At 41.3% G+C, this 27,880-nt stretch overlaps 2 protein-coding genes and 1 long non-coding RNA gene across 4 annotated transcripts; 1 reads left to right on the top strand and 2 right to left on the bottom strand.

The window, feature by feature from the left end:
- Positions 1 to 66: 66 nt before the first annotated feature.
- kif3b (kinesin family member 3B) lies at positions 67 to 8,481 on the bottom strand. The gene is made up of 8 exons (XM_063015063.1): positions 6,979 to 8,481; positions 6,780 to 6,881; positions 5,107 to 5,229; positions 4,637 to 4,755; positions 2,952 to 3,068; positions 2,714 to 2,819; positions 2,375 to 2,556; positions 67 to 963 (listed from the first exon to the last, which is right to left on the bottom strand). Exons 1-8 carry the CDS (start codon positions 8,395 to 8,397, stop codon positions 858 to 860), a joined length of 2,274 nt encoding a protein of 757 aa, XP_062871133.1. The 5' UTR covers positions 8,398 to 8,481; the 3' UTR covers positions 67 to 857.
- A 6,224-nt stretch (positions 8,482 to 14,705) lies between these two features.
- pofut1 (protein O-fucosyltransferase 1) lies at positions 14,706 to 24,032 on the bottom strand. The gene is made up of 7 exons (XM_063015931.1): positions 23,912 to 24,032; positions 23,702 to 23,823; positions 21,010 to 21,192; positions 19,161 to 19,273; positions 18,800 to 18,992; positions 17,924 to 18,166; positions 14,706 to 16,028 (listed from the first exon to the last, which is right to left on the bottom strand). Exons 1-7 carry the CDS (start codon positions 24,030 to 24,032, stop codon positions 15,834 to 15,836), a joined length of 1,170 nt encoding a protein of 389 aa, XP_062872001.1. The 3' UTR covers positions 14,706 to 15,833.
- Positions 15,967 to 22,013, top strand: LOC134333777 (uncharacterized). 2 transcript variants are annotated; one of them, XR_010015412.1, is made up of 4 exons: positions 15,967 to 16,050; positions 18,015 to 18,369; positions 18,470 to 19,023; positions 20,893 to 22,013. It is a non-coding gene; the product is annotated as an uncharacterized LOC134333777 (long non-coding RNA). The 2 variants fall into 2 exon arrangements; XR_010015413.1 differs by lacking the exon at positions 20,893 to 22,013 and having other exon boundaries at positions 18,470 to 19,088.
- Positions 24,033 to 27,880: the final 3,848 nt, after the last annotated feature.

The following is a 27,880-nucleotide window of genomic DNA, read 5'->3' as shown; positions in this document are numbered from 1 at the left end:
GGACAGTGTGTGTAGAAACAAGGAGGTAGTTTTAAGGTTATGGCTGATCGGTGTATATGACCTAGACAGAAGTCAAGCACGGACGTAGAAGTCGAATACAGACAAAATAAAAATACAGCATGACGACTAGTAAACTAAACCGTGAAGACTGGGTTTGCACTCTTGTTTTGTTTTAGAAAATGCATGATCAAAAATACTGCATGTGACTAACCTGTCAATATTGTGTATTGTTTTTAGACTTGCCCCTCTGGGGGACAGCCAGCAGAAAGCGGATTTGCCGCGTATCATGTAGAAGATGTAAACATTGCGCTGAGCTGCAATATGCGTCCAGCCTCATTGCAGTGAGCACAAAATGCTCATCATTTGAATGCCGCCTTAAGATTAAAACCCTCCAAGTCAATCTGTGTTTCACTGTGTTTAAGAACAGGGATGTTTACAGTCATCAGTAAGACTGAACACTTAAATTAGACAAGTTACACTTTTTTTGGTTCTCTATATGAGACATCTACAGACGTGAAGACAAACATGACCACACAACAGCACTTTCATTCCTTTTAACTTAGAAAAGCTAGTATTTTCTAGTGCTTTCTATCCTTTATATTTGCACCCTTGTGTGTCTTAATCCCACCAGCAGCATGACTCAGGTAGTACAAGTCAGGGAGGAAAGGATCTGGGAATCTGCTCTTCATATCAAATAACACGGAGAAGTAGTAGTAGCACGTTCTGCATTCCTATGAGCATTTTCGACACATATATTGTATTACCATTAACCGTCAGCTCCGTGGTGCCATAATGCCCGAGGCCTCCGTGACTCCTAGCTCTGGAAGGAGGATGAAATGGGTGAGGACGTAGTGGCATCATTTAGGCACAAGACCTCGAGACTGAGGGTACAGAGGGTATCCTGAGCTGGAGGGGCTGTGGGCTGAAGTGGGAGTGCTTGCCTTCTTTCCTGTTTTAGGACGGCTGTAAAAGAAGGAGCATAGGGTAGAATAATAACAATGTTAGGGCTTTTTTTTTCAGCAAACAGAGTAACAGGTTTATTGAAGGCATAATGGCAGAATCTGAAACACTACCATACTTTTCTGGAACACATGTATGCTTCTTGCTTCTTGGGACTGATTCATAAGTCCTGCACCTCACCCACTTAAGAACAACGTACTGCATCCTACTTGTAATTTAAGCTTTTCCCTGCTGGCCGAGACCAAAAGCTTGTGGGGGGGATTATCCATAGGTCATTGCTGCTGGCATGTAAAAATCAATAACGCAAATGATGTTTATTTATAGACTGCCTTTCACTAATGTATTTGGATCTCTGTGGATGGGCATACAAATTTTACTGGATGGATAAAAGGTAAAGTTCTGTCCCTCTCACAACAAATGTAACAAAAGTGCTTGCATATACACTGACAGGTGAAGTGATTATCTCTTCATGACAGCACCTGTTAGTGGGTGGGATACATTAGGCAGCAAGTGAACATTTTATCCACAAAGTCGATGTTAGAAGCAGGAAAAATGAGAAAGTGTAAGGATTTGAGCGAGTTTGACAGGAGAAAATTGTGATAGCTGGATGACTGGGTCAGAGCATCTCCAAAACTGCAGCTCTTGTGGGGTGTTCCCAGTCTGCAGTGGTCAGTATTTATCAAAGGTGGTCCAAAGAAGGAACAGTGGTAAACTGGTGACAGGGTTAAGGGTGACCAAGGCTCATTGATGCATGTGGGGAGCGAAGGCTGGCCCATGTGGTCCGATCCAACAGACGAGCTACTGTAGCTCAAACTGCTATAAAAGTTAATGCTGCGTCTGACAGCAAGGTGTCAGAATACACAGTGCATCCCAGTTGCATGGCTGTTTTGGCAGCAAAAGGGGGACCAACGCAATATTAGGAAGGTGGTCATAATGTTATGCCTGATCGGTGTACATATATATCTTTAAAGAGTTTCTGCACTTTTATATGGGAGGAGTAGTAATTGGTCGTGTCTGAGAGACTGAGAGAGAGCTTATAGTCCGGATTTAGCGCCATCTGACTTCCACCTTTTTGGACGCTCAAAGAAGCTTTAAGGGAAAGAAGACTGTCATGTGATGATGATGTAAAGGTAGCGGTGCATACATACACACATGTGAGCTATCGAAGGCCTATATATAGGTGTGTAAGCTGTGTAATTTAGCCCAAGATTGTTTTTAATGTTCCTTTTTTTTTTTTTTTGGCAATTTAATGATTTCCATGTGTGCGCTTGTGTCTTACCACCACAGCACATTATGGGTGTTCTATGCCAACTAGGGGTTTAACTGGATCTACAAACTCACTATACAACAACCAAAGTGCATCTTGAACATGGAGGGAGAAAGAAAGCAGCGAGCAAATAGCAGAAGCGCTTACCCTGATTTTGGTTTCTTTGTGAACACGTCAGGAACCAAAGCTGAAGCATCCACCTGGATCTCATCCTCCTCCCTCAGCGCATCCTCTAGAGCTGCAGCCACTTTCGGAGCGATCACAGGCTCTTCATAATCCTTAGTAGTGCGTGTGGGTAAGTCTAGTTCCAGCATTAAAAGATTCTCAGCCTGAGAGACAGAGATTAGAGAGTATTAGCAAAGAAATGTCGAGGCAGTAATTGATGCTGACAATCCTCATTCAAAAACACTTTTAACATGTACTGTTGCAATCAATGTTTTATAAATACTTTTCAGTATTTGTGGGTGCCTTCTGGTGTAAACGCACCCTATATCTGGCATCTGGCCGCATCATCATGGCCATGCGGGCATGCTGACACAGCGGTCTTCTGTAGCCCACAGCAGACACAGGTCTCGACATCATCTGCTGATCACTGAGTAATAGAGAGAGACAAAGCAACAGAACAGCAAAAAAACTCTAAGTGCAAGTAACACATAGAACAATAAATCTACACCCACTAACCCAGACTGTGCTGGTACGTGTATGTGTGGGTGTGTTTACATACTCTTGAACACGGGTAATAGGTTTCATTTTCCAAGTGTCATCGTCTTCATCAAAGATGGCCCTCATGACAATTTTATTCTTCTCCTCCAGCGGGATGAAGTTCTCGATGATCAAGTGCCTGCACATAATGACAGACAAAGAAAAGGTAAAAGAGATACATCAGTAAAGTGGAGTAATTTAGAAATAAAGACATGTTTTTTAACTTTTAAGCTTACATGCAGCCTGTTTGTTTTCTTTAACTGGATGATTGGAACACACACACATACCCTCGTTGTCCAAATGTCTTTAGTTTTACAAATTTTTTTGGAACACAAAGCTCAGATGAGACAGTCTATTTTCGCCTGGTAAAGCACACTACAGAAACAACTTGGTGTGTATGAGGGAGGAAAGGCTGCACGGGGAGTCCCCTTGTTGTTGCTGCAACCACTTTTATTTTCTGATTGAGGTTTCAGTATATTCAGTATCAGAAATATTTTGAGTATAGCGTGTTTGTCCATTCCTATAGCTACAGCATATGTAGGAGTCTGCCAGCGGCCCAATGGCTTTGCACGTTTTTGACGGGGAGCATGCTAGTCTGCGTTCATCCTTATCCGGAGGTTGGCTATGCAATTTATAATAGATCTTTTTTTGAGCTGGGAAATGAAGGAAAGAGAAGATTTGGTGGTGTACTCATGTTTTATTACTTCCAATATGCTAAATTTGGCATGCACATAGTCTCTGTGTAATATAACAGTCGAGGCAAATGTGTAAATACATGATCAACCATAACATTAAAACCACCTCCTTGTTTCTACACTCACTGTCCATTTTATTATTTCCACTTACCATATAGAAGCACTTTGTAGTTCTACAATTACTGACTGTAGTCCATCCGTTTCTCTGCATACTTTTTTAGCCTGCTTTCACCCTGTTCTTCAATGGTCAGGACTCTCTCAGGACCACCACAGAGCAGGTATTATTTAGGTGGTGGATCATTCTCAGCACTGCAGTGACACTGACATGGTGGTGGTGTGTTAGTGTGTGTTGTGTTGGTATGAGTGGATAAGACACAGCAATGCTGATGGAGTTTTTAAACACCTCACTGTCACTGCTGGACTGATAGTCCACCAACCAAAAATATCCAGCCAACAGCGCCCATTGGGCAGCATCCTGCAACCACTGATGAAGGTCTAGAAGATGACCGACTCAAACAGCAGAAATAGATGAGCGATCGTCTCTGACTTTACATCTACAAGGTGAACCAACTAGGTAGGAGTGTCTAATAGAGTGGACAGTGAGTGGACACGGTACTTAAAAACCCCAGCAGCACTGCTGTGTCTGATCCACTCATACCAGCACAACACACACTAACACACCACCACCATGTCAGTGTCACTGCAGTGCTGAGAATGATCCACCACCTAAATAATACCGGCTCTGTGGTGGTCCTGTGGGGGTCCTGACCATTGAAGAACAGGGTGAAAAGGGGCTAACAAAGCATGCAGAAAAACAGATGGACTACAGTCAGTAATTGTAGAACTACAAAGTGCTTCTATATGGTAAGTGGAGCTGATAAAATGGACAGTGAGTGTAGAAACAAGGAGGTGGTTTTAATGTTATGGCTAATCGGTGTAGGTGCTGCCTAGTAAATTACAATGTAAAGGTCTTATGTGTGAATTATTAAGGATGATCTGAAAGAGTTAATACTTCAGTTTAATTTCTCTGGTCAGTTCATTCTGCGTCTGTTCCAACTCTTGTCTCTCTTTAATGTGTTCCTCTTGGACATCATGGATCTCTGCTTTTACTGCTTGTAGTTTGGCAAAGAGCTGAAACACAGACAAGCAGACACAGACAACCAGAGACAGAGAAACAGACAGACAGACAAGAGACATGAGAAAGAGGGGAGGAAATCATGATGAACATTGGAATAATTTTACACTGAATACACATGCTCAGTCAGGCAGAAGTACATTTCTGAGATCTAGTCATGTATAAACAGAAAAGAGAGTTTCAGGAATAAAACACTATCAGAAAAAATGCATTTAGAGCTGAAATGCAACAATACTTCTAATACACATTACTCTATTAGTACGTTTATGTAATAACTTAATTTGCTTTTTAGGCATGTGCATTAGTCTGCATATTCTTATTACAAATAAATGCACATATTTCAGTACCTTTTTCAGCTTCTTGGTCTTGATGTCTACTTCCTGCTGCAGAGAGCTGTACGTCTCTTTCAGCTCGAGCGTCTCTTCATCCCAGCAATCCACCTCCTGCTGCATCTCCCGCTCACGCCTCTTCTGCTCACACAGGCACACAAGAGCATGTTTAGATGTATAGCATGTATATAATGCTGCAGTTGAATATGAATACATATAGTGCATTTGGTTCTTTAATTCAGAATCTGGCATCCACCACAGATAAACCCTTTTATAGTAAATCATGTCGATTTGTATGAAGGAATCCAGTTTTTCGCAATGGGATGACACCAGAAATTCACATGCTAACAGGTCTTGGCAACGGTTAAAGGAAAATGCTTATTTATTTCAGCATAATTCAATCCCTGTGTACAAAGCAAAGTCCCTGTGTCCACCAGACTGCGAGCCAGACTTAGTGCCAAACCTGATCGCTCCTGCAGCTATAACAGACTGGAGGCTATCATAGCCGCAAAAGAGGCCCAACAACATTATGGCCATTTAGGATAGAAAAGTTTAAATATTATAAATATAATAGTATTATAAAAGTACAACATTGACAGAGCTACTGAAAAGGCTGCCACTCTCAACAGTGCCTAGGCAACTTGTTTTCGAAAATTCAGTAAAAATCAATCAAATTTAAAGTATTCAGACTCTTTATGCATCTGTTGGACCCCTAATACTTCGTAGCAGCGCCTTAAGCAACTCCATGTCTTTTTGAATATGTCTTCTTAGGCTTAGCACACCTGGATTTGGCCAGTTTATCCCATTCTTCATGGCAGATCATCTCAAGCTCCATGACAATAAAAGGCAAGCATCGGTGAACTGTTATGTTCAGGTCTCCTCACAGATTTCAACTGTATTTATGTCTGGGCTTTGGTTGGGCAACTCAAGGACATTCAGAGATCTGCCCTGAAACCCTAAGTGTTGTTTTGGCTGTATTCTTCAGGTCAGTGTAGCATGTATTTGGCCTTATTCATTTGTCCCTCGATTTATTCAGTCTCCCTGTCCCTGCTAAGAGGCATCATCATTGCCATACATAGTGCTTGCTAGTACATAGTGAACAGAAAATAAGGGCTAACTTATTTACTTCAATTATAAGCAATGTGTCAATGTGCGTCATTCTGTTTTTATTTAAGCAGTTAAACATAACAACTAAATTTCTTTTTTTGGGAAGTTGTACACAATGTTTAACACATATGTGTCATTTAATGACAAAAAATAGGTATTATTTTTTTGTCTGTTTATTTTGTCTTTATATTTTGGTCCATTTTATATTTTCATTTTATGGCTGCAAGGTAGGTTAAAAGAAACTCTTACACAAGAACAGTTTTATGTTTTTAGGCAAGTGTACTTGTTGTCTTTCCTTGGTGTATTTGGGGCATTCTATTAAGATGTGTTTTATTGTTACAGCTGCTTGGCAGAGTTGACATGTTAAGGGGTTTTCTCTTTTTACATAGCATGTAAAAGGGGTCAAAATTAATTTTCCCAAAACAGAAAGGTGACAATGCCAGCATAGTCCACAGAGAAATATGAGCATTACCCTACATAGGTAGGACCTATAAAATGGTATTACCCTGGTCTTTATGTTAAAGTAATTCCATCTAAATTTGGCTGATTTTCTAATTGCAAATTGCATTTTTTGGATGTTTTACCTGTTCTGCGATTTCTTGTCGTTTTTGGACTAAAATTCTCTGCTGCTCATTAGTGTGATCAACAATGTTCTTCCCTCCAACCAACAGCTTACTCTCCATAGCCTTGAAAGAATGTTAACAGAGAAAAAAGTCATTTAATACTTATAAATGCAGTAAAAATGAAGCCTGAAATGGTCTCATTCTAGCTCAACTTGATTACCTTGATTTTGGATGCCAGCATCTCAGATGCCTCCTTTTCTCTGCTAAGATCATCCATTTTTTTCTCCTTCTCAAAGAGGAGTCGCTGTTTATCCTCCGCCACCAAGCTATGGTCATCCAGAATGGCTCTCTTTTCCTTCTCCAACTTATCCTGTTGCTCCCGCCAATAATCAGTTCTATTCCTATCTCCAACTTCTACTTCTTCGTCATCGTCCTCGTCTTCTACATCGTCATCCTCTCCCTCCTCTCCGACTCTCCTCCTTCTCATTTTGTCCTTCTTCTTGCCCGATTTCTTCTTCCCCTGTTTTTCCAGCTGCTGTTTTAGACGAGCGATCTCCTCCTGAAACTCTCGCAAAAGAGCATCCTTGGGGTCCTCATTAATGCGAGGTTTGTTCTTGATGTTTTTGGCACGGTTGGAGTACCGCAGAGTTGTGAGAGTCTCCTCAACGTTGTACGAAGCCGGTCCAATGTTAGCCACCATGACAGTTCGGGCATTGCCTCCAAGTGAGTCCTGGAGCAGACGTGTGAGCTTGGAGTCTCTGTATGGAATGTGGGTGCTCCTTCCATCCACTAATGCAGAAATGACATTACCCAAAGCAGACAAGGAAAGATTGATCTTGGTGGCTTCTTTTAATCTTTCTCCCTGGGCGCCAGTCTTGGTCTGTCTTTCGCTTCCTGCCAGGTCGACCAAGTTAAGTTTCCCAACCCGAATGTGGTTCTCACCATCTAAACCTAGCTCACTGCACTCGATAGTGATTACAAATATGGCATGGGAACGGGAACTATGTTCATTCATGTTGGTGGCACCGACTGAACGGTTCTGGTTTCCGACATTCATGACATGCTCAATCTCCCGAACACTTTTAGTAACAAATGATGAAAGGTCCTTGACATAAACACCAGTGTCAGGCCTTTCTTTCAGCTCCAAACGTCGTGACTGGTCCTTGGCTAACAAGTCCCTAATCTCCTCCTGGTAGATCTCTAGGTAAGATGCCCTGACCAAGTATTGCTGATTTTGGGAGCGAGAAATGTGAGTAAAAATATGCTCAAAGGAGTTGGGAATGACTCCTCTCTTTTCAGGGTCATTGCGCACCCCCTCCATAGTGAAGGTCTTTCCTGTTCCTGTTTGTCCATAAGCAAAGATGGTACCATTAAAGCCAAGCAGGACGGAGTCCACCAATGGCCTAAAAGTCTCATCATAAAGGTCAACCTGTTTTGAGTTCCAGTCATAGACCGAGTCAAAGGTGAAAACTTTCGGGTGCTCATGAGAGGACCCACCTCTGGGGTTACGTACTATAATCTGGCCTAGTTTTACATCAATGGAGACCACCCTCTCAAAGTTGGCAGCACGCTCCTTGTCATTCATAGGGCGACATCGCACCACAACCTTGACAGACTCAGAACTCTTGCTTTTGGACATGATGGCTCCTAATTGCACCTTGCTCTACCTGCTGGATTTAACTAATGTGAATGCAGGGTTAATTCACAGTGATGGTGCTGCAATCATCAGGACCTGCAAAAAACATATAATAACTAGGGATGCATCAATACAATTTTTTCCCAACCGAGTACAAGTACATGTATTTTTGTACTTGCCGATACCGATACCGATACCAATACCTATTTAGAATACCGTTTTTTTTTTTTTAAACAAAAACACACGTGAGAAGATGAGAAGTTTAATGATACCACGTCCAGAAATGCACGTCAACAAGTAGCGAGTGATCAAAGTGTTTGGGCGCTGATGTGATGAAATCAAGGAGGAAAAATAAATGAATCTGAGTGGATTTGGCAACACGAATAGCATGGATTGTTCTGTAGTGAGTTGGAGGTTAATAAATATTTTTGCAATGTTGGTGTTTTGTTGTTATGTTCTGTAGAGAACGATCAGGTCAGAAATACTGTAAAACGTGTGTGTGTGCCGGTGTATTCTGATATAAACTATATTATCCCCCTGTCCCACCTGTTTACACTCCTCTCCTGCGTTTCCCCTCACACCGTATCCTGCGTTCTCATTGGCTGTTCGACATGTCACTCATTGCCAGTCGCACATCTGAGATCAGATATCTGACGTGCTAGAAAACTCGATCCAGTCGCCGAGCGGTCGGCGAGCCGGTCGGATCGAGTCGTTGGATAGTTCACACATAGCGATCGAGAGCCGAGTTTTGATCGCCGAGCGAACGCCGAGTTGCTCCCGCCCCGGCAAATCTAGCGCCGACCAGTCGCCGAGCGAAAATCAGGGCAAAAGTCGTGTAGTGTGAACCAGGCATAACGCAGCAACGTGCACTAGGCACACGGTATCGGATGTTTAGTTTCCGAGCCTCATTTGCGAGTACGAGTACAAGTTAATGAGCGCGGTATCGGGCAAATACCCAATACCAGTATCGGTACTCATGCATCTCTAATAATAACAATAACTGTATGATGATATGGTGTTTACCAGGTAGTCCACAATTGTAGATATCTCTCATACTGCTCAATCTATCTCTTAAATATGCACAAAAACTGAGTATATGTCTGCCAAAATAGTGTAGAAGCAAAAAGAGTGTATGAATATTTAGTCAGACTATTGCATAACAGTTCATAATCAATGCATGCTTGTTGCACAATAGTTTTAGAAATACATTATACACCGATATATAGATATAACATTAAAACCACCTCCTTGTTTCTACACTCACTGTCCATTTAACGGCTCCACTTACCATAAAGAAGCACTTTGTAGTTCTACAATTACTGACTGTAGTCCATCTGTCTTTGGACTGTGAAAGGAAACCGGAGCACCCGGAGGAAACCCACACAGACACGGGGAGAACATGCACACAGAAAGGACCCGGACCACTCCACCTGGGGATCGAACCCAGGACCTTCTTGCTGTGAGCAACAGTGCAACCCACTGTGTCACGGTGCTAAGGCTTGATTTTAACCCAACTCAACATCGGTGGGACACGACCACTTCCCAACTAACCTGGCAAAATGACAGTGTTTTAAGGGGGACAAAAAAATTATTCAACAGATATTTATTATGTAATAGATGTCAAAGATTCAACCCAGTGCTAAACAAGATCATGAAATCAATGCTTATAAAAAGCTATAAACAGTTGGCATTTCAATTTTTGATTTTAAGTATGTTTTCTTAACGCTTTGGTCTTCGTCAAATTGATAGAAAGAGGTTTATAGTCGTTTAGTCAGAAGTTTATAGTAATTTGTTTGTCACAATATGGAAAATGGTGGGGTGGTTTAAACAGTGTTTCAAAGCACAATTTCGGCAATGTATAGTTATCTTTTAAACCAAAATTAATTATCCAACACTATAGTATTTTATTAAGATTTACCAAACTTCGCTAGCAAACATTAACTTACCGTTCAGACGATACAGTTAGGTGCAACGCTAGCAATGCTAATAAACAGGACTGGTTAGCAACCTTGATAAGCTAGACTTGGCTTTGAATAAGCTTAGCCCGTTTCTAACAGTGTATAACAACATAACCGGGCTCGCTGGCATTGCTGTCAACTCACTTCTCGTATAATTCTAGTACTAGTACTATGTAAATATAAATAATAGGTTTAAAAATGTAGCTCAGTAACTAGCCGGTTAGCCAACAATACATGAATGAGAAGAGAGGTGCTGTGTATCCTCCCTCTGTAGCGGCCTGGCAACGGTAAACACTGCACTTACCAGCCGCTAGCTTTATATAGTTAGACATATAGCTTCAGTTGCTAAATGTCATTTCAGTATTTATATTGTTTAATGACACCGATTCTAATTAAATTCGGATGCTAATAAACAAATAATTTAAGCGTACCTGCATCTCCAAGCGCGTTTTTGAGGCATGTCTGCTCCTGTACACCGCTACTCACAACAGTACTGTCTGTCTGTCTGTCTGTCTGTGTGTGTGTGTGTGTGTGTGTGTGTGTGTGTGTGTGTGTGTGTGTGTGTGTGTGTGTGTGTGTGTGTGTGTGTGTACTCTCACGACATACTTTTTGGAACAAACACACCAGTAAAATGGGAATATCTTTACAAATGTGGACACAAATAAACTGATGCACCAAGCAGAACAGAAGCTCAGATTTCTAACATGATTTTAAGTACTTAACACTGTTCAGTTTTCAAATGTGTCCACAGAAATGTCAAAGATCATTAATTGCAGTTAAATCTATCCATCCATCTACACTATATTGCCAAAAGTATGGGAAGCATTCTTTCAGAAGCGCGTTTGTGAGGTCCGACACTGATGTTCTGGAACTAAGGGGCCGAGCCCAACTCCTGAAAGACGACCCCACACCATAATCCCCCCTCCACCAAACTTTACACTTGGCACGATGCAGTCAGACGAGTACGTTCTCCTGGCAACCGCCAAACCCAGACTCATCCTTCGGATTGGCGGCGTGCTTTACACCACTGCATCCGACGCTTTGCATTGCGCTTGGTGATGTAAGGCTTGGATGCAGCTGCTCGGCCATGGAAACCCATTCCATGAAGCTCTCTACACACTGTTCAGCTAATCTGAAGGCCACATGAAGTTTGGAGGTCTGAAGCGACTCTGTAGAAAGTTGGCGACCTCTGTGCACTATGCGCCTCAGCATCTGCTGACCCGGCTCTGTCATTTTATGTGGCTACCATGCCGAGTTGCTGTCATTTCCTATTGCTTCCACTTTGTTATAATACCACTGACAGTTGACTGTGGAATATTTAGTAGTGAGGAAATTTCACAACTGAACTTGTTGCACAGGTGGCATCACGGTACCACGCTGGAATTCACTGAGCTCCTGAGAGTGACCCATTCTTTCACTAACGTTTGTAGAAGCAGTCTGCATGCCTAGGTGCTTGGTTTTATACACCTGTGGCCATGGAAGTGATTGGAACACCTGAATTTAATGATTTGGATGGGTGAGTGAATACTTTTGGCAATTCTGTGTCTGTCTGTCCCTCTATCTATTATCTATCATCTGTCTGTGTATCTATCTATCCATCTATCTATCTCCGGTTTTCTCCCACAGTTTAAAGACATGCAGGTGAGGTGAATTGGAGGTACAAAATTGTCCATGACTGTGTTTGACATTGAACTTGTGACCTGATGAACTAATGTAACGAGTAACTACCTCCTGTCTCCTATCTCCTGTCATGAATGTTTGTTTGTTTGTTTATTAGGATTTTAACAACATGTTTTACACTTTTGGTTACATTCATGACAGACACGGTAGTTACTCATTACACAAGATTCATCAGTTCACAAGATTATATCAAACACAGTCATGGACAATTTAGTATCTCCAATTCACCTCACTTGCATGTCTTTGGACTTTGGGAGGAAACCGGAGCACCCAGAGGAAACCCACACAGACATGGGGAGAACATGCAAACTCCACACAGAAATGCCCCAGACCACCCCACCTGGGGATCAAACCCAGGACCTTCTTGCTGTGAGGCGACAGTGCTACCCACTTAGCCACCGTGCCGCCCTCCTGTCATGAATGCCGTTAAAATCCTAATTTACATTTACATTTATGGGATTTAGCAGACGCTCTTATCCAGAGTGACTTACAGAAGTGCTTCCATACATTGCAAACATTTCATTACTCTAGTTTAAGTAAACAACAGTCCAAGAACACAAATCTGCTCAAACCTGTTAGAACCAATTTTTTTTTTTTTGAAAGAAATGAAAGTGTTAGTAAATAAGTAAGTACAACTCAGCTTAAGTGCTTAGTAAAAAGGTGGGGTTTTAATCGTTTTTTGAAGACGGCGAGAAACTCAGATGTCCAGACAGACAGAGGAAGTTCGTTCCACCACTTGGGTGCTAGAACAGAGAAGAGCCTTGATGCTTGTCTTCCTCTAGTCCTGGGTGGAAGATCAAGTCGAGCAAGACTGTTGGCTCGGAGGTTGCGTGGTACAGAGCGGGGTTTGATTAGACCGTGAAGGTAGCTTGGGGCTGGTCCATTTTTGGCCTTTAAACTGAATGCGAGCAGCTACAGGAAGCCAGTGAAGAGAACGCTAATAAGTATCTATCTATCTATCTATCTATCTATCTATCTATCTATCTATCTATCTATCTATCTATCTATCTATCTATCTATCTATCTATCTATCTATCTATCTATCTATCTATCTATCTATCTATCTATCTATCCATTCGTCAATCAATCAATCAAACGGTCTGAAAGAGCCTATATGCAAAGAAATAAGTATGGAACAATGTGAAGAACAGCCCACTGAAGCAAAATGGTATGATCTCTCTGTGCTTTTTCCAACACTAATAGGACACTCACTTGAGTAAACCTGTGATGTATGTCTTATTGTAAAGAATCACATGCATCTGGCAATTGGGTAAACATTTGTTTAGGTAAATAGGATAAGATCAGAGTAAATATACCATAACTACACACTAGGAAAACTTGCTAGACTGCTCTAAATAGACAGAAACAAGGCCCATGAAGGATGGAAGACTTCATCAGCCCTGCCAACTTTGTACATGCCATATGTGCTGTAACAGCTGTTTGTGCATGTATACAATAAACAGAATAACTCATACCACATTTAATCAATTAAACTCAAATAGGGTTATTTGCTTAAATAATCTGCAGTGTTGTGCAATCAAATGCCACAATTAACGGAAATCGTAATCTAGTTCAGGCTAATTAGAATTACTGCATCTTTACATGAGCTATAAACACTTGGACTGCCTTCATCTGTCAGCTTATTTGAAAGCTGGGGTCATAGCACAGGGGTAGCAATTGTACGGCGCCCATGAAGCGGAGAGGGCTAAGGGACTTGCTCAAGAACTCAAGTGGCTGCATGGCAGAGCCAGGGTTTGAACCCACAGCTGTACACACAATAGGTTGCCACTGTCTCCAACATTTTAAAATGTGCAGAATTAAAAGCACTGTAACTATTCCCAATGACTCACGATGCAATTTTGCATGGAAATAAAAACAGATAGAAACATAGTACTCCCCTCTAGAGATGCTTGCTTAAACCTGGTACAAGCAACACTCGTTTAGGTTATCCTCTTCAATAGGCAAAGAGGGAGAGAAGTGTCCTGGATGTATTTAACTGCATTCACATCAAGAAACAAGACACCACATGAAGATATAGCCATATGCCTACTTGTCCTATCTACCTGTCGTGCTTGAAAAGAAGCTGTGTAATCACTTTACACATGTTGAAACCATCAGTTTTCTCAGGAGCTGTAGAAACTCATATAGTACATGTATACAAATATACAGCTCTATTATGTCACATTTGGAACACTTTCTACTTTTTCTATTTGTGTGTGTGTATCCTATGTATAAGTTTGAGTGAAATGAACATGTACGTTTTGTTTAAGAAACGACCGACACCCCCCTCCCCCCAAAAATGACTACTGGTCTAAGTAGCAAGCGGTAGAACGCACATTTTTCTTTGCTTTTTGCACTACACGTAATAATCTACAAACTGTTATTCTGTAGAGGGACCACAGATCATGCAGGCTTTTTCTCTGACAGTTGCTTTGCTTTCATTGTACTTTTATTATTTCATTATCATTTACATCGTCAGATCAGAGAAACACTGTGAAATCCGATTCTAGCTGAAGGTGAAATGTACTTTAAAATACCTAAAATGGTAAATTAACATGTAATTATATTTTAATAATCTTTTTTTTTTTTTTTTTACAATTTATTTTGCATATTTTCCCAATTTTCCTCCCAATCTAGTCATATCCAATTACCCAATTGCATTATGCTTCCTCTCTGCTGATGTTGATCTCCCCTCTGGTTGAGGAGAGCCGAGACTACCAACCTCCCCCTTCGAAACGTGCAGTAGCCGACTGCATCTTTTCACCTGCACGAGGCGAGTTCATATGTGGATCAGCTTTATGTACAGAGAGCCACACCCTGATCACACATTATTTCTTGACTAATTGCATCAGTTATGAGGTCCCGTCCAGCACCCTGCCCTTGAACAACAGCCAATCATTGTTTGTGTAGGTGCCCAGCCTGCACAGAATCAAGGGATAATTGATAATTGCTCTCCGTACACAAAGCTTATCCTCATATGAACTTGGAACAGGTGAAAAGATGCAGTTGGCTACTGCATGTGTCGGAGGGTGACAGTATCGCTCACCTCAATTAGCAGTGGAGATCAGCATCAGTAGAGAGGCAGTGTAATGCAATCGGGTAATTGGATACGACTAGACTGGGAGGAAAATTGGGAAAAATGCACACACAAAAAACAGTGCACTTATGTTTAGTAAATTTAAAAAATATAGAATTCATCAAGGTCACAGTACCATAACCGTTTAACACACACATACATGGCAATGCGAGAATTTATTCTTTCATTCTGAAACGACAGCCCCCTTAAAGGTCCAACCTAAAGTGTTCAGGGTATTTTTATTTTAAAACAAACCAACTAATTCAGGTTCCTTACCAAGTATTGAGCCCTCACATGATCATTTACCACCTACCTGAAGTGGATTATTTTGAATAGGCAACCATCCAGCAATTACACACCAATAAATGCTTCTATGTAGTGTATAACCATGCATTCTGGTGTAATTTGCTGTGTAGGTAAATAAGCAACAAATCTACTAGAGCACATTTGTATAAGAATGCAGCATTTTAGAAATACTGTGTATGGGTACATGAATACTGGACAGGGTAAATAGCTACTGGAATGTTCAGAATTGCACATAAATGATCTTAGAACAATTTGATAATTTGCAATGTTTGTAATTCGAAACTAAACATGCATTTTTCTCTTTAATTAAACATGATATAAAAAATAGTTCTGAACACAGTAAACTTGAACAAATCACCTGAGATTTCTAAACACTCTGTCTACTATCACAGCAAACAACAAATCAATACCAGATCATTCTAAAGTTCATCTCTTCTTTTCTTTTTGCCAGGATAGTCCATGCCAAAGAAGGAGGAGGGCCTGCCGTAGATGTCTCTTTCCCGCTTCACAAATGCTGAGAAGGACGAGACACAGTTGCCTATGAAGTGGTCGGCTTGGCCCAGGATGTACAGGTCCAGCTGCGCCACATCTGGATTAAGACTCACCACCTTTACCTGTAGACAGAGAAAACAAAAGGTAAGGTAGGAAAATTGCAACATATTGCTTTTAATACCCAAATGAATGTAAATGACCTCTACATACATACAGTCTGCAAATTTGAAATAAAACAGCTCTAGTTTCTGACTGCACACCTACACCCAGTACTAACAGTTCCTAATAAAAAGGCCAGCCTTCACACACTGGCACAAATGTAGATTGGTGGGTAAAACTAAAAATACATCCATTCAAAATCAAATCCACAATAAAACTGTGCTTAATGTCAAGAGGTGTAATTACATACAGTTATTGATCTACAGTGGGGCCAAAAAGTATTTAGTCAGCCACTGATTGTGCAAGTTCTCCTACTTAGAAAGATGAGAGAGGTCTGTAATTTTCATCATAGGTACACTTCAACTATGAGAGACAAAATGAGAAAAAAAATCCAGGAAATCACATTGTAGGATTTTTAAAGAATTTATTTGTAAATTATGGTGGAAAATAAGTATTTGGTCAATAACAAAAGTTCAACTCAATACTTTGTAACATAACCTTTGTTGGCAATGACAGAGGTCAAACGTTTCCTGTAAGTTTTCACCAGGTTTGCACACACTGTAGCTGGTATTTTGGCCCATTCCTCCATGCAGATCTCCTCTAGAGCAGTGATGTTTTGGGGCTGTCGCTGGGCAACACGGACTCCACAAATTTTCTATGGGGTTGAGGTCTGGAGACTGGCTAGGCCACTCCAGGACCTTGAAATGCTTTTTACGGAGCCACTCCTTCGTTGCCCGAGCGGTGTGTTTGGGATCACTGTCATGCTGGAAGACCCAGCCACGTTCCATCTTCAATGCTCTCACTGATGGAAGGAGGTTTTGGCTTAAAATCTCACGATACATGGCCCCGTTCATTCTTCCCTTAACACGGATCAGTCGTCCTGTCCCCTTTGTAGAAAAACAGCCCCAAAGCATGATGTTTCCACCCCCATGCTTCACAGTAGGTATGGTGTTCTTGGGTTTTTCTTCTTCCTCCAAACACGACGAGTTGAGTTTTTACCAAAAAGTTCCATTTTGGTTTCATCTGACCACATGATATTCTCCCAATCCTCTTCTGGATCATCCATATGCTCTCTGACAAACTTCAGACGGGCCTGGACATGTACTGGCTTAAGCAGGGGGACACGCCTGGCACTGCAGGATTTGAGTCCCTCTCAACGTAGTGTGTTATTGATGGTAGCCTTTGTTACTTTGGTCCCAGCTCTCTGCAGGTCATTCATCAGGTCCCTCCGTGTAGTTCTGGGATTTTTGCTCACCGTTCTCATGATCATTTTGACCCCACGGGATGAGATCTTGACCCCAAGGGAGATTATCAATGGTCTTGTATGTCTTCCATTTTCTTACAATTGCTCCCACAGTTGATTTATTCACACCAACCTGCTTGCCTATTGTAGATTCACTCTTCCCAGCCTGGTGCAGGTCTACAATTTTCTTCCTGGTGTCCTTCGACAGCTCTTTGGTCTTGGCCATGGTTGACTGTTTGAGGCTGTGGACAGGTGTCTTTTATACAGATAACGATGTCAAACAGGTGCCATTAATACAGGTAACGAGTGGAGGACAGAAGAGCTTCTTAAAGAAGAAGTTACAGGTTTGTGAGAGCCAGAAATCTTGCTTGTTTGTTATTGACCAAATACTTATTTTCCACCTTAATTTACAAATAAATTCTTTAAAAATCCTACAATGTGCTTTCCTGGATTTTTTTTTCCTCATTTTGTCTCTCATAGTTGAAGTGTACCTATGATGAAAATTACAGACCTCTCTCATCTTTCTAAGTAGGAGAACCTGCACAATTAGTGGCTGACTAAATACTTTTAGGCCCCACTGTATACAAGTAACCTACCTACAGGGGCTAAACATACCTTTCCTTTGAAGACTTTTTCAATATCAGAGCTGTGGGACTCTGAATCAGTGGCGATGTAGATAGTCCGAGCTTTTGTTTTCTTCACCCAGAGCTTGACAGCACGCAAGATTTCCTTGAGGTCAGGCAGACACATGGTGAAAGTGAGAGGCAGTGATGTCTGCCTGTCGTAACCTACGCACTGTGGTGAAGCCATGAAGTGAGGACCTGCATCGCCCGACTGCAGCAGCTTACAGGCGTTTTGCTGGAAAAGATGAGTAACAGGATTAAGAGTCAGAATCTTTTTTTGTTCGTTTTTTATTTATGCATTTTCTCCCCTTTTTCTCCTTTTTTAGCGCGTCCAATTGCCCGATTGCGTCATGCTTCCTCTCCATCAATGCTGATCCCTGCTCTGAATGAGGAGAACATAGCTAACTCACGCCCCCTCCGACACGTGGGCGGCATGCCGTATGCATCTTTTCACCTACACTTTGACAAGTGCAGTGCAGCTCAGAGTTGTGTACAAAGAGACACACCCTGAGAGCACTCTTTTCTCATCTCTGTGCAGGCACCATCAATCAGCCAGCAGAGGTCGTAATTGCACCAGTCATGAGATAGAGAGAGACCCCATCCGGCTTAGTCCCGCCCATATCTGAACAACAGGCCAATCTTTGTTTATGTGGCCGCTTAGCCTTAGCCGGCAGATTCGATACGATGTATTCAAGATCCAGCTCTGGTTCCAGCGTGTGTTTTTACCGCTGTGCCACCTGAGCGGCCCTTTTCGTTTGTTTTTTAATATGCAATCCACAAATTTACACACAATCAACTAAAAGCTGTTAACCCTGAGCAATCAATACACCAACATCTGTACCATAGTAAATGAACATGCAGCACTCACCCAGTCCGATCCGATGCGAAGGTGGATTCCTAAATAAGGTCTAGGAAGCAGCGTGCTGATGTGCTTCTCTCCATCCTGCACTATTTTTTCAGCCCACACTACATAGCGCTGCAGGCCCACATGCTCCTCCAGCACAGGGAACTGGGCAGGAGCTCCGGGAAGAGCCAGCACTGGGTGCTCCGCTGGGGAAAACCTGAGGTGATGGATTCAGTCTGCATTTCTGAGTAAATATAACATCTATGATGGCTCACTAAAGGAAACAATGTGTAAGTGAAGGTGGAAAATAAAACTGCTACTTTAATCTATGACGACAATGGATTCACTATAAATGAATTGGCACACAGCTTTGACCCCATCATACCTTTTGATCCAGTTTTGTTGGTAGTAGGAGTTAAAAGACAGGCCACCAAAGGGGACAGAGCGATCAAAATCCACTCCAAAATGGTCCCAGAAAGGACCGAAAGGATTCCCATCCTGCGTACAAAATTGAGTCAGATTGTAATCCAGTAGTTGCTCATGATGACCTGTAGGTGGCAGTGTTACACTAATGAACAGGAACGCGTGCTAAAAATGGCACCTTTAATAAATTCGTCTTTATAAGTAAACAAACCAAAGCATATATGCTACGTGACCAAAAGTATTAGGACACCCCTTTTTTTACTGCTTTTTAGCTGCTTCAGCAACACTACAAAAGCGTAAAAAAGCGTGTAATTCATTCATTTTACATAGAAAATCCATTTGTTTACATGGGCAGAAGAATTAAATACATTTAATTCAGAGTTTAGTCAGTCAGTTTGTAATTTATTTATTTATTAGGATTTTAACGTCATGTTTTTACACACAGAAACGATAGTTACTCGTTACCCAACCCCAATAATTTACCGTGTTAAACGTCCCAATGTTTGCCTGGATGACATATAATTCATTCACACTCATTCATCTTTTAATATAGTTACCACCAAGTAATTCGGGCGGCACGGTGGCTAAGTGGGTAGCACTGTCGCCTCACAGCAAGAAGGTCCTGGATTCGATCCCCAGCTGGGGCGGTCCGGGTCCTTTCTGTGTGGAGTTTGCAAGTTTTCCCCGTGTTCTTCCGGATGCTCTGGTTTCTTCCCACAGTCCAAAGACATGCAAGTGTGGTGAATTGGAGACACTAAATTGTCCAGGACTGTGTTTGATATAATCTTGTGAACTGATGAGCCTTGTGTGATGAATAACTACCGTTCCTGTCATGAATGTAACCAAAGTGTAAAACATGACATTAAAATCCTAATAAACAAACAGACAAACAAACAAACCACCAAGTAATTCCATTAACTATTTTAATGACAGTACCAAGGGATGCTGATTAACGCAATGTTATCGCATTTTCTAATCGCAATGTATTACTTATTCACCCCAGAATTATAAATAACAATTAATTACGACTTAATACTATTATAACATACAGTACACAATAGTACATGATGCCGGCCTGCTCTAAACGGCTTGACTGAGGCAGGCAGCTCTTCTTAACCCTTATTGTTTTTGTACCAAGTATCACGTCAATATAACAAAAGCACAGTTAACTGCTGATACATCATGCCCCACATATTATGTAATTACTAGTTTAAATATTGCATCCTAGAAAAAGTTGGTAGTCCATAGATGCACAGTTATAGAAATCCTAAATAAATACACTAACTTAATTACTTGGCTTAATTTGTTAGAAGAAGACTGAAAACTGTTGTACATAATAATTAACATACCATAACCAAATGGATATCTATAGATAATTGTTTTTAACCTGCCTTTGAAATGCCTAAAATGAAAGCAACTTCAGCACAACTCAAACAATTTATAACTTATGTAAAAGCTTTGTGGATTTATGGGGTTTATGGCCAAGCAGTCACAAACAAGCCTAAAATCACAAAACATCAAGTATCAGCTGAAATGATATAAAGCATGCAGTGGAAATAAGTTTTTGTTGTCTGAAATGTTCATTTGGGTTTGAATTATTTCACTTTTAGGAATCTATATGACTTATCATATTTAAACATGACTCTCTAGCCTATTTGTTCAACAGGGCTCTGATGGCTTTTTCTCATTGACAGGTCCTGCAAAAGCTCAGTCTCAAACCAGGTCTGGTGTAACAAAGACCTGATTGTACGGCACCATCCAATGTGAGACAGTAATTACCAGCTCTGTAATCCTCAAACCTTCTTACATACCTTCATAGGGCAGCTTTTCTTATCCGTACTCCGTTGAACAGCAGAGTCAAAGCAGTAAGCTACTCTCTGTCCCGGTGGCCAGTGTGTGGGAGCCAGATGCTCCATAAAGTCCTCCAGACTGACCACACGGTGGTACTGCTTTAGTGGCTCCAGCTGGAAATACTCACTGTATGGTATGTGCACCTGTTTCAGGAAGAAGGAAAAAATAATCATCAAAAAACATACTTCATCCAAATTATTATACAATTATACAAAGTTTAATTCATGACTACATCCTTGTGTTTAACTGACTGGCAGGTAGCCTGAGAAGACGGTGATCCTGTTATAGGATGCCAGCCAGGGTGTGATGTAGTGCTGGGCGATACGACAGTACATTCGGTTTACCGTCTTTGATTCCTCATACGGTATGGATTTTTCAAATACCACCATACCGTAGCATAGTTAATACAACAGCTGTAGGCTTCAGTAGGCAGCAAACTACATAATATTGTGCAGATTAGATACAGCTCACGAGTTAGCCAGGTAGCGTTAGCATGTTAGTGTTAACAGATGAGAGGCTTCCTCAACATGGTGGAAAAAATAACAAAAACAGATGGAGGATGAAGAGAGGAAGACCAAATATGCACCAGAAGAACCTGCCAAAGAAATGAGGTGTGTCAGCAGTTTTAAACAGACTAAAACATGATAAACTGCACGGTTTGTTGAGCCACGGCTGTTGCAAACGATGACAATATGAACGCAGTAACTATCCACATATGCAAGGACACGATTCCTCTATAGCACTGGTGTCAAACTCATTTTCACCGAGGGCCACATCAGCATTATTGTGGCCCTCAAAGGGCCGATTGTAACGTATCCTGCTGTGATTGCAGTCTGCTGTTTTTCTTGGAGGCTGATTTCCGCATTTATATTGTCCTCCTTTACCACAGACACAGCCTCATAACACAAGAGACGCACCGGTTTCTCTTCCTGAAGCACAAACTTGTTTTCACTTTCATTAAATTTCCTCCTTATGCTTAATTTTCTTAATTATCTTCTTGTACATTTTGGGATCATGTGTAAATATGTGTAACATCATCTACTGGCGGGATGTGTCACTTTGCAGGTCACAAAATCAGCCTGCATTTTGAAAGATGCAGTTTATTTAGGATTTTACAGTGTATTTTTAAGACAATCATTCTGTCCTCACTAATAGTTTATCCCCCTTGCTCAGCTAGACAGACTGACAGACAGACAGCTCCCTTCAGAATACAGTCGGTTTATTTGCTTCCCAGCTGTGTGATACACTGTGTGCATCAAAATGAAGTAAAAATACAAACAATAAAAACAATAAAGAACTTAATACAGTACAAGCACACAGCTGTAGTCAAGTGTTACATCTGGTACAATATGAGATTTAACCAAACGTAAAATAGCGCTAAGGAGTTTGTAACTAAAGCGCTGTGATATACTCACTAAACATTTACAAACAACTGAGAATATAAACGCCACTACTTACAGACGATGCTTTGGTATTATACTGCAAGATAATTATCTGTATTTATTTATTATTGTTTACGTTACTGACTACGCTACCCCGCGTTCTTTTGCAGTAAAAGTCACATGGCTACTCAGCGAGGTCAAAGTTAGTTGCCATGACTACGATGTCAACAGTTGAATTAAAAGGCGTAGGAATCCCATAAAATTATAAGCGCGTCTCTGTAACGACTCGAACCATCACAACAATCGTACAGTCGTTTAAGCTCTCGCGGGCCACATCAAATGACGTGGCGGGCCGGATCTGGCCCGCGGGCCGTGAGTTTGACACCCCTGCTCTATAGACAGTCAAGAAAGAAGCTTTCAGAGCAATAATTAAAACAGTGGATTCCAGGTATGTCTTACAGGGAGAAAATACTGTCGTACCAGTTATGAGGACCTATGATCCGACTCTCTACCCTCTAACCCTGAACAACAGTCAGTCGTTGTTCATGCTGCCGCCCAGCCTAGTCGGAGAGGTAGAGTCGAGATTCGATGCGATGCATTCAGAACCCCAACTCTGGTGCACTAGCGTACTTTACCGCTGCGCCACCTGAGCGGTTTGGGCCGAGCAAACCTTATAGTCCTCAAAACCTTCATTATATAAATGGTCAAATAAAATTTTCTATGTACTTATGGCAGTAGAATAAGTCACAGACATGTAAAAAGTCCCAGTCATACAAAAACATACCGGAGTTGGGTTTCTAGATGCATCATATCGAAACTCAGCTCTGCCTTTCCGACTGGGTTGGGCGGCAGTATGAACCACGTTTGGCTGTTGTTCAGGGGCTTAGGGGTAGAGTCGGAGCATAGGTCCTCATAACCGGTACGACTGCGGCCCCTGCTGGTTGACTGACGGCGCCTGCACAGGGCTGAGGAATAACATTGAGGGGGGTGCGCAGTGTCTCTCGGTGTACGAACTCGGCTCGTGCAGGTGAAAAATGCAGGCTGTACTGACTGCGTGCCGGAGGGGGCGCAAGTCAGTTGAGTGGCGTCCTCAGTCAGCGGCAAAAGGGTCGAATCAGTATAGAGGACACAATCAGGGTAATAAATACCGTGATACAATTTTTCGGTCATACCGCCCAGCCCTAGTGTGACGTCACATGCCCAAGTCCGATTAATTTTCAAAACACGTGCTGGATGATGTGCTGCACTGATCAATGACAGATGGACTTACATTAATGTACGGAGGAGCGTGATGCCGGTAAACGATCCACGGTGGAACCGCCAGAGTCCGGTTCAGCATTTTGGCAAAAGCCAACGAGCCTAGAAAATGATCCGCTTGATTCCCGAACCGACCTGCGATCAAACACAAACACGATGGTTATAAAGGAAACTCAGTTTGAACTGAACGCTCGAGTCGCTTCCCCACATGGTGTGTAATTACCCATGCATGGACAGTACAGAACATATCCGTTTTCGTCCCACAGCAAATCATTTGCGAAAACCGGTGCTAAATGTAGCAAAGTTAAAATCAAAAGTTTAAAATGCTTTGGTTTCGCCGCCATTGTGAATCATCTACAGTCCCACAATGCACCGCGCAGCTCTGGCGGTATAATTTAACTCTTGACATGCTGCGCCACTACTGCAGTGTACTGATGAACGATTCGGCTCTTTTTAGAGAGTCACATCTATTGACTCGACTCCTTCTGAACGACTCTTCTACATGTAGCCTTGTCAGTTCTTTTAAAATCAGTCCAGCATTTTTGTCAATCTGTAACTGTTAAATAATAGCATCCTCTGACTCAAATTTAACAAATAAAAACTTAATTGCACTGTTTCTTATTAAATAATGACATTCATCAAAACTCCACAATTACAAAATTATAATACATACACCGATCAGCTATAACATTAAAACCACCTCCTTGTTTCTACACTCACTGTGCATTTTATCAGCTCCACTTACCATATAGAAGCACTTTGTAGTTCTACAATTACTGACTGTAGTCCATCTGTTTCTCTACATACCTTTTTAGCCTGCTTTCACCCTGTTCTATAATGGTCAGGACAACTACAGAGCAGTTATTATTTAGGTGGTGAATCATTCTCAGTACTGCAGTGACAATGACATGGTGGTGGTGTGTTAGTGTGTGTTGTGCTGGTATGAGTGGATCACATACAGCAGCGCTGATGCAGTTTTTAAACACCTCAGTGTCACTGCTGGACTAAGAACAGTCCACCAACCAAAAATATATCCAGCCAACAGCGCCCCTTGGGCAGCATCCTGTGACCACCGATGAAGGTCTAGAAGATGACCAACTCAAACAGCAGCAATAGATGAGCGATCGTCTCTGACTTTACATCTACAAGGTGGACCAACTAGGTAGGAGTGTCTAATAGAGTGGACAGTGAGTGGACACGGTATTTAAAAACTCCAGCAGCGCTGCTGTGTCTGATTTACTCATACCAGCACAACACACACTAACACACCACCACCATGTCAGTGTCACTGCAGTGCTGAAAATGATCCACCATCTAAATAATACCTGCTCTGTAGTGGTCCTGTGGGGGTCCTGACCATTGAAGAACAGCATAAAAGGGGGCTAACAAAGCATGCAGAGAAACAGATAGACTACAGTCAGTAATTGTAGAACTACAAAGTGCTTCTATATGGTAAGTGGCGCTGATAACATGGACAGTGAGTGTAGAAACAAGGAGGTGGTTTTAATGTTATGGCTGATCGGTGTATAAATCTGTATGCATTCCCAATAATGTGTGGGCATGCTCCTGATCAGACGAGTTATGGTGTCCTGAGGTCCAGATGTAAAAACTGTAAAAACAACTGAAAAAAATAAATAAACAAACAAACATTTTGTTTGGTATTTAATGGAACAAATATGAAAACTAAATATTGAACTATTATTTAACTATTATTATTGTTTTAACTATTTAACTTTTACCCTTATCTATCCACAGATTGTTTACATATACAGTTAAACAGAACATGTATCCACCAACCACATCACTCTTGTAAACAAATAATTGCCCATTCATCTTAACATGTTGAACCAAATGTAGAAGCATTACTAACTCTTTCTCGAATTATTAATAGTCTTTAATATTAATAAGAATATATATATATATTTTTTTATTATATTTCTAATACCCCATTGTACTGCTACAGACCTCGACCCTGACCCAGGATGGCCGTACCTAACACGCCCCCTCCGACACAGACGCAGGTTCACACAGGAATTGAGTATCGCGTACGGAAAGTCACACACTGATCTCTATTACTCCCTGTCTCTGTTCATGATAGCAGAGCTAAGATTTGAACATGAGAGCCTGAGAGTTCACCGCTGGTGGATTAGCATGTTTTACCACTGCACCACCACGTCCTGCTACATAACCCAATTGCACAACTTTCAAACAGATAACCTTACATTCTCCTAAACCATTATCACCAGTTTTTCATTTACATTTTCGGCATTTAGCGGATGCTTTTATTCAAAGCCACTTACAGTGTAAGCAACTGAGGGTTAAGGGCCTGGCCCAACAGTGGCAACCTGGCAGTGGTGGGGTTTGAACCAGAGATTTACTGCTTACTAGTCTAGTACCTTAACCGCAGTGCTTATTCAGGGAACCTCATGGTACCAGTCCATGTTTACACTGGTTTAAGAGCTACTACATGATCAGTTAAATATTTTATTGGCCATTTAGTAGAGCATTAATAAATATGAAGTTGTTTTATTAACACATATTTATTTTCTCAAATAAGGACAGTAAGGTTATAGTTATATAATATAAACACTATTTACAGACTTCTGTTTCTGTGTGTAACATTTCAGCGTATTATGTGTACCACTGCTGAGACTATGCAGGCGTATCTCAGTCTCATTCTTAATACTTACTACCCCCTTTTTTGACGGACAGCTTAAAACCTCCTACTGTTTTGACAATCCAGGAATGCTTAGGGCATTCAGAGGTTTAGTTAAAGGTTTATTTTGGACGGCTTTCGGTGAATGTTTAATCAAGCATATCCGATCTTTATACAATGCATTATTAAACATCTGATGATTTAGTGGTTTGGCTCGTAAACAAGGAAAAACAATGGCTTGGACCAAAGAGTGGATTGCTGGTTTCTTGAACAAATACTGATTTTAACACTAGTACCAGTTCAGTAGAAAAGAGGTAATAGAGAGATGTTACATTGCCTTGGTTTAGAACACTTTTTGGTGAATTCCAAATAAGACTCTTCTTATAAATAATGAAGTTTGCTCTCAAGGCTGTACTTAGGTAAGTCTTAAGCAGTTTAGGTAACAACCTCTCCCAACCCCCCATTCGATCACCACGTTTTTCAGCATTTCCTCTATCTTTTGTTGCTCCACTCTTTCTTCTGTCTATCACCTTCTTTCTGTCCCTCTTCTTAAACATCCCATCCCCCACACTGAACAGTGCATGCACATGCACACACAAGGTATTTCAATGTTAGAGATGATGAGAGTGATAAGAATGCAAAGCAGGGCTCATCTGTGCCTCTCAAACCTTAGTTTTAAGAAGTCGGTAGGGTAAGGAAGAAAATCAGACCTTCAAAGGCCATGATGGAAAACAATTGCTTGTCATTTTCTGCCTACGTGCAACTTGCAGTCTTTACTTACAGAAAGAACACATGTTGACATTTCTATATGTTAAGTATGCTACAAGTAACACTGATGCTTATAAGTGGCATGTACAATTGTGTTTATGATTATTTAAATCATTGATATTTGTTCACATATACAGAAGCCTTAATAATATCAAAGATCAATAATTATTTTAATAAAATGTCTGAAGAGTGCTTGCTACTATGGCATAATCAGGCATCCCAGTAAGGTATTTGGAAAATAAGCAGTATCTCTGATTGATTAGCAGTATTAGCAGTGAAGGGCTTGGTGCTGTATGACGTTAGTGTTCTGGGCCTTGCTAAGTCCACCCATGCTCTTTATCAGCTTCAGCCAGATTCACCACACAGAATATCTAACATGACACAGTATGTACTATTGACAAAGTGTCATAGCTCAATCAACCTCTGCTTTCTACCCATGCTCCATGTAAATACCCCCTATAATTAGTGGTCTCAGCTTTTTATTGCATACATTGCTAACAGGTGCCTAAAGGTGCCTATAGGCAGTTGAATGAGTTTTAGTGAAGAGTTTGTTTGTTTGTTTATTAGGATTTTAACGTCATGTTTTACACTTTGGTTACATTCATGACAGGAATGGTAGTTACTCATTACACAAGATTCATCACTTCACAAGGTTATATCAAACACAGTCATGGACAATTTAGTATCTTCAATTCACTTCACTTGCATGTCTCTGGACTGTGGGAGGAAACCAGAGCACCTGGAGAAAACCCACACGGACACGGGGAG

This window comes from Trichomycterus rosablanca, chromosome 19, assembly GCF_030014385.1.
Source record: "Trichomycterus rosablanca isolate fTriRos1 chromosome 19, fTriRos1.hap1, whole genome shotgun sequence".
NCBI classification, from domain to species: Eukaryota; Metazoa; Chordata; class Actinopteri; order Siluriformes; family Trichomycteridae; genus Trichomycterus; species Trichomycterus rosablanca.
The sequence above is the reverse complement of the archived record's forward strand: the minus strand, read 5'-3'. Positions and strand labels throughout refer to the sequence as shown.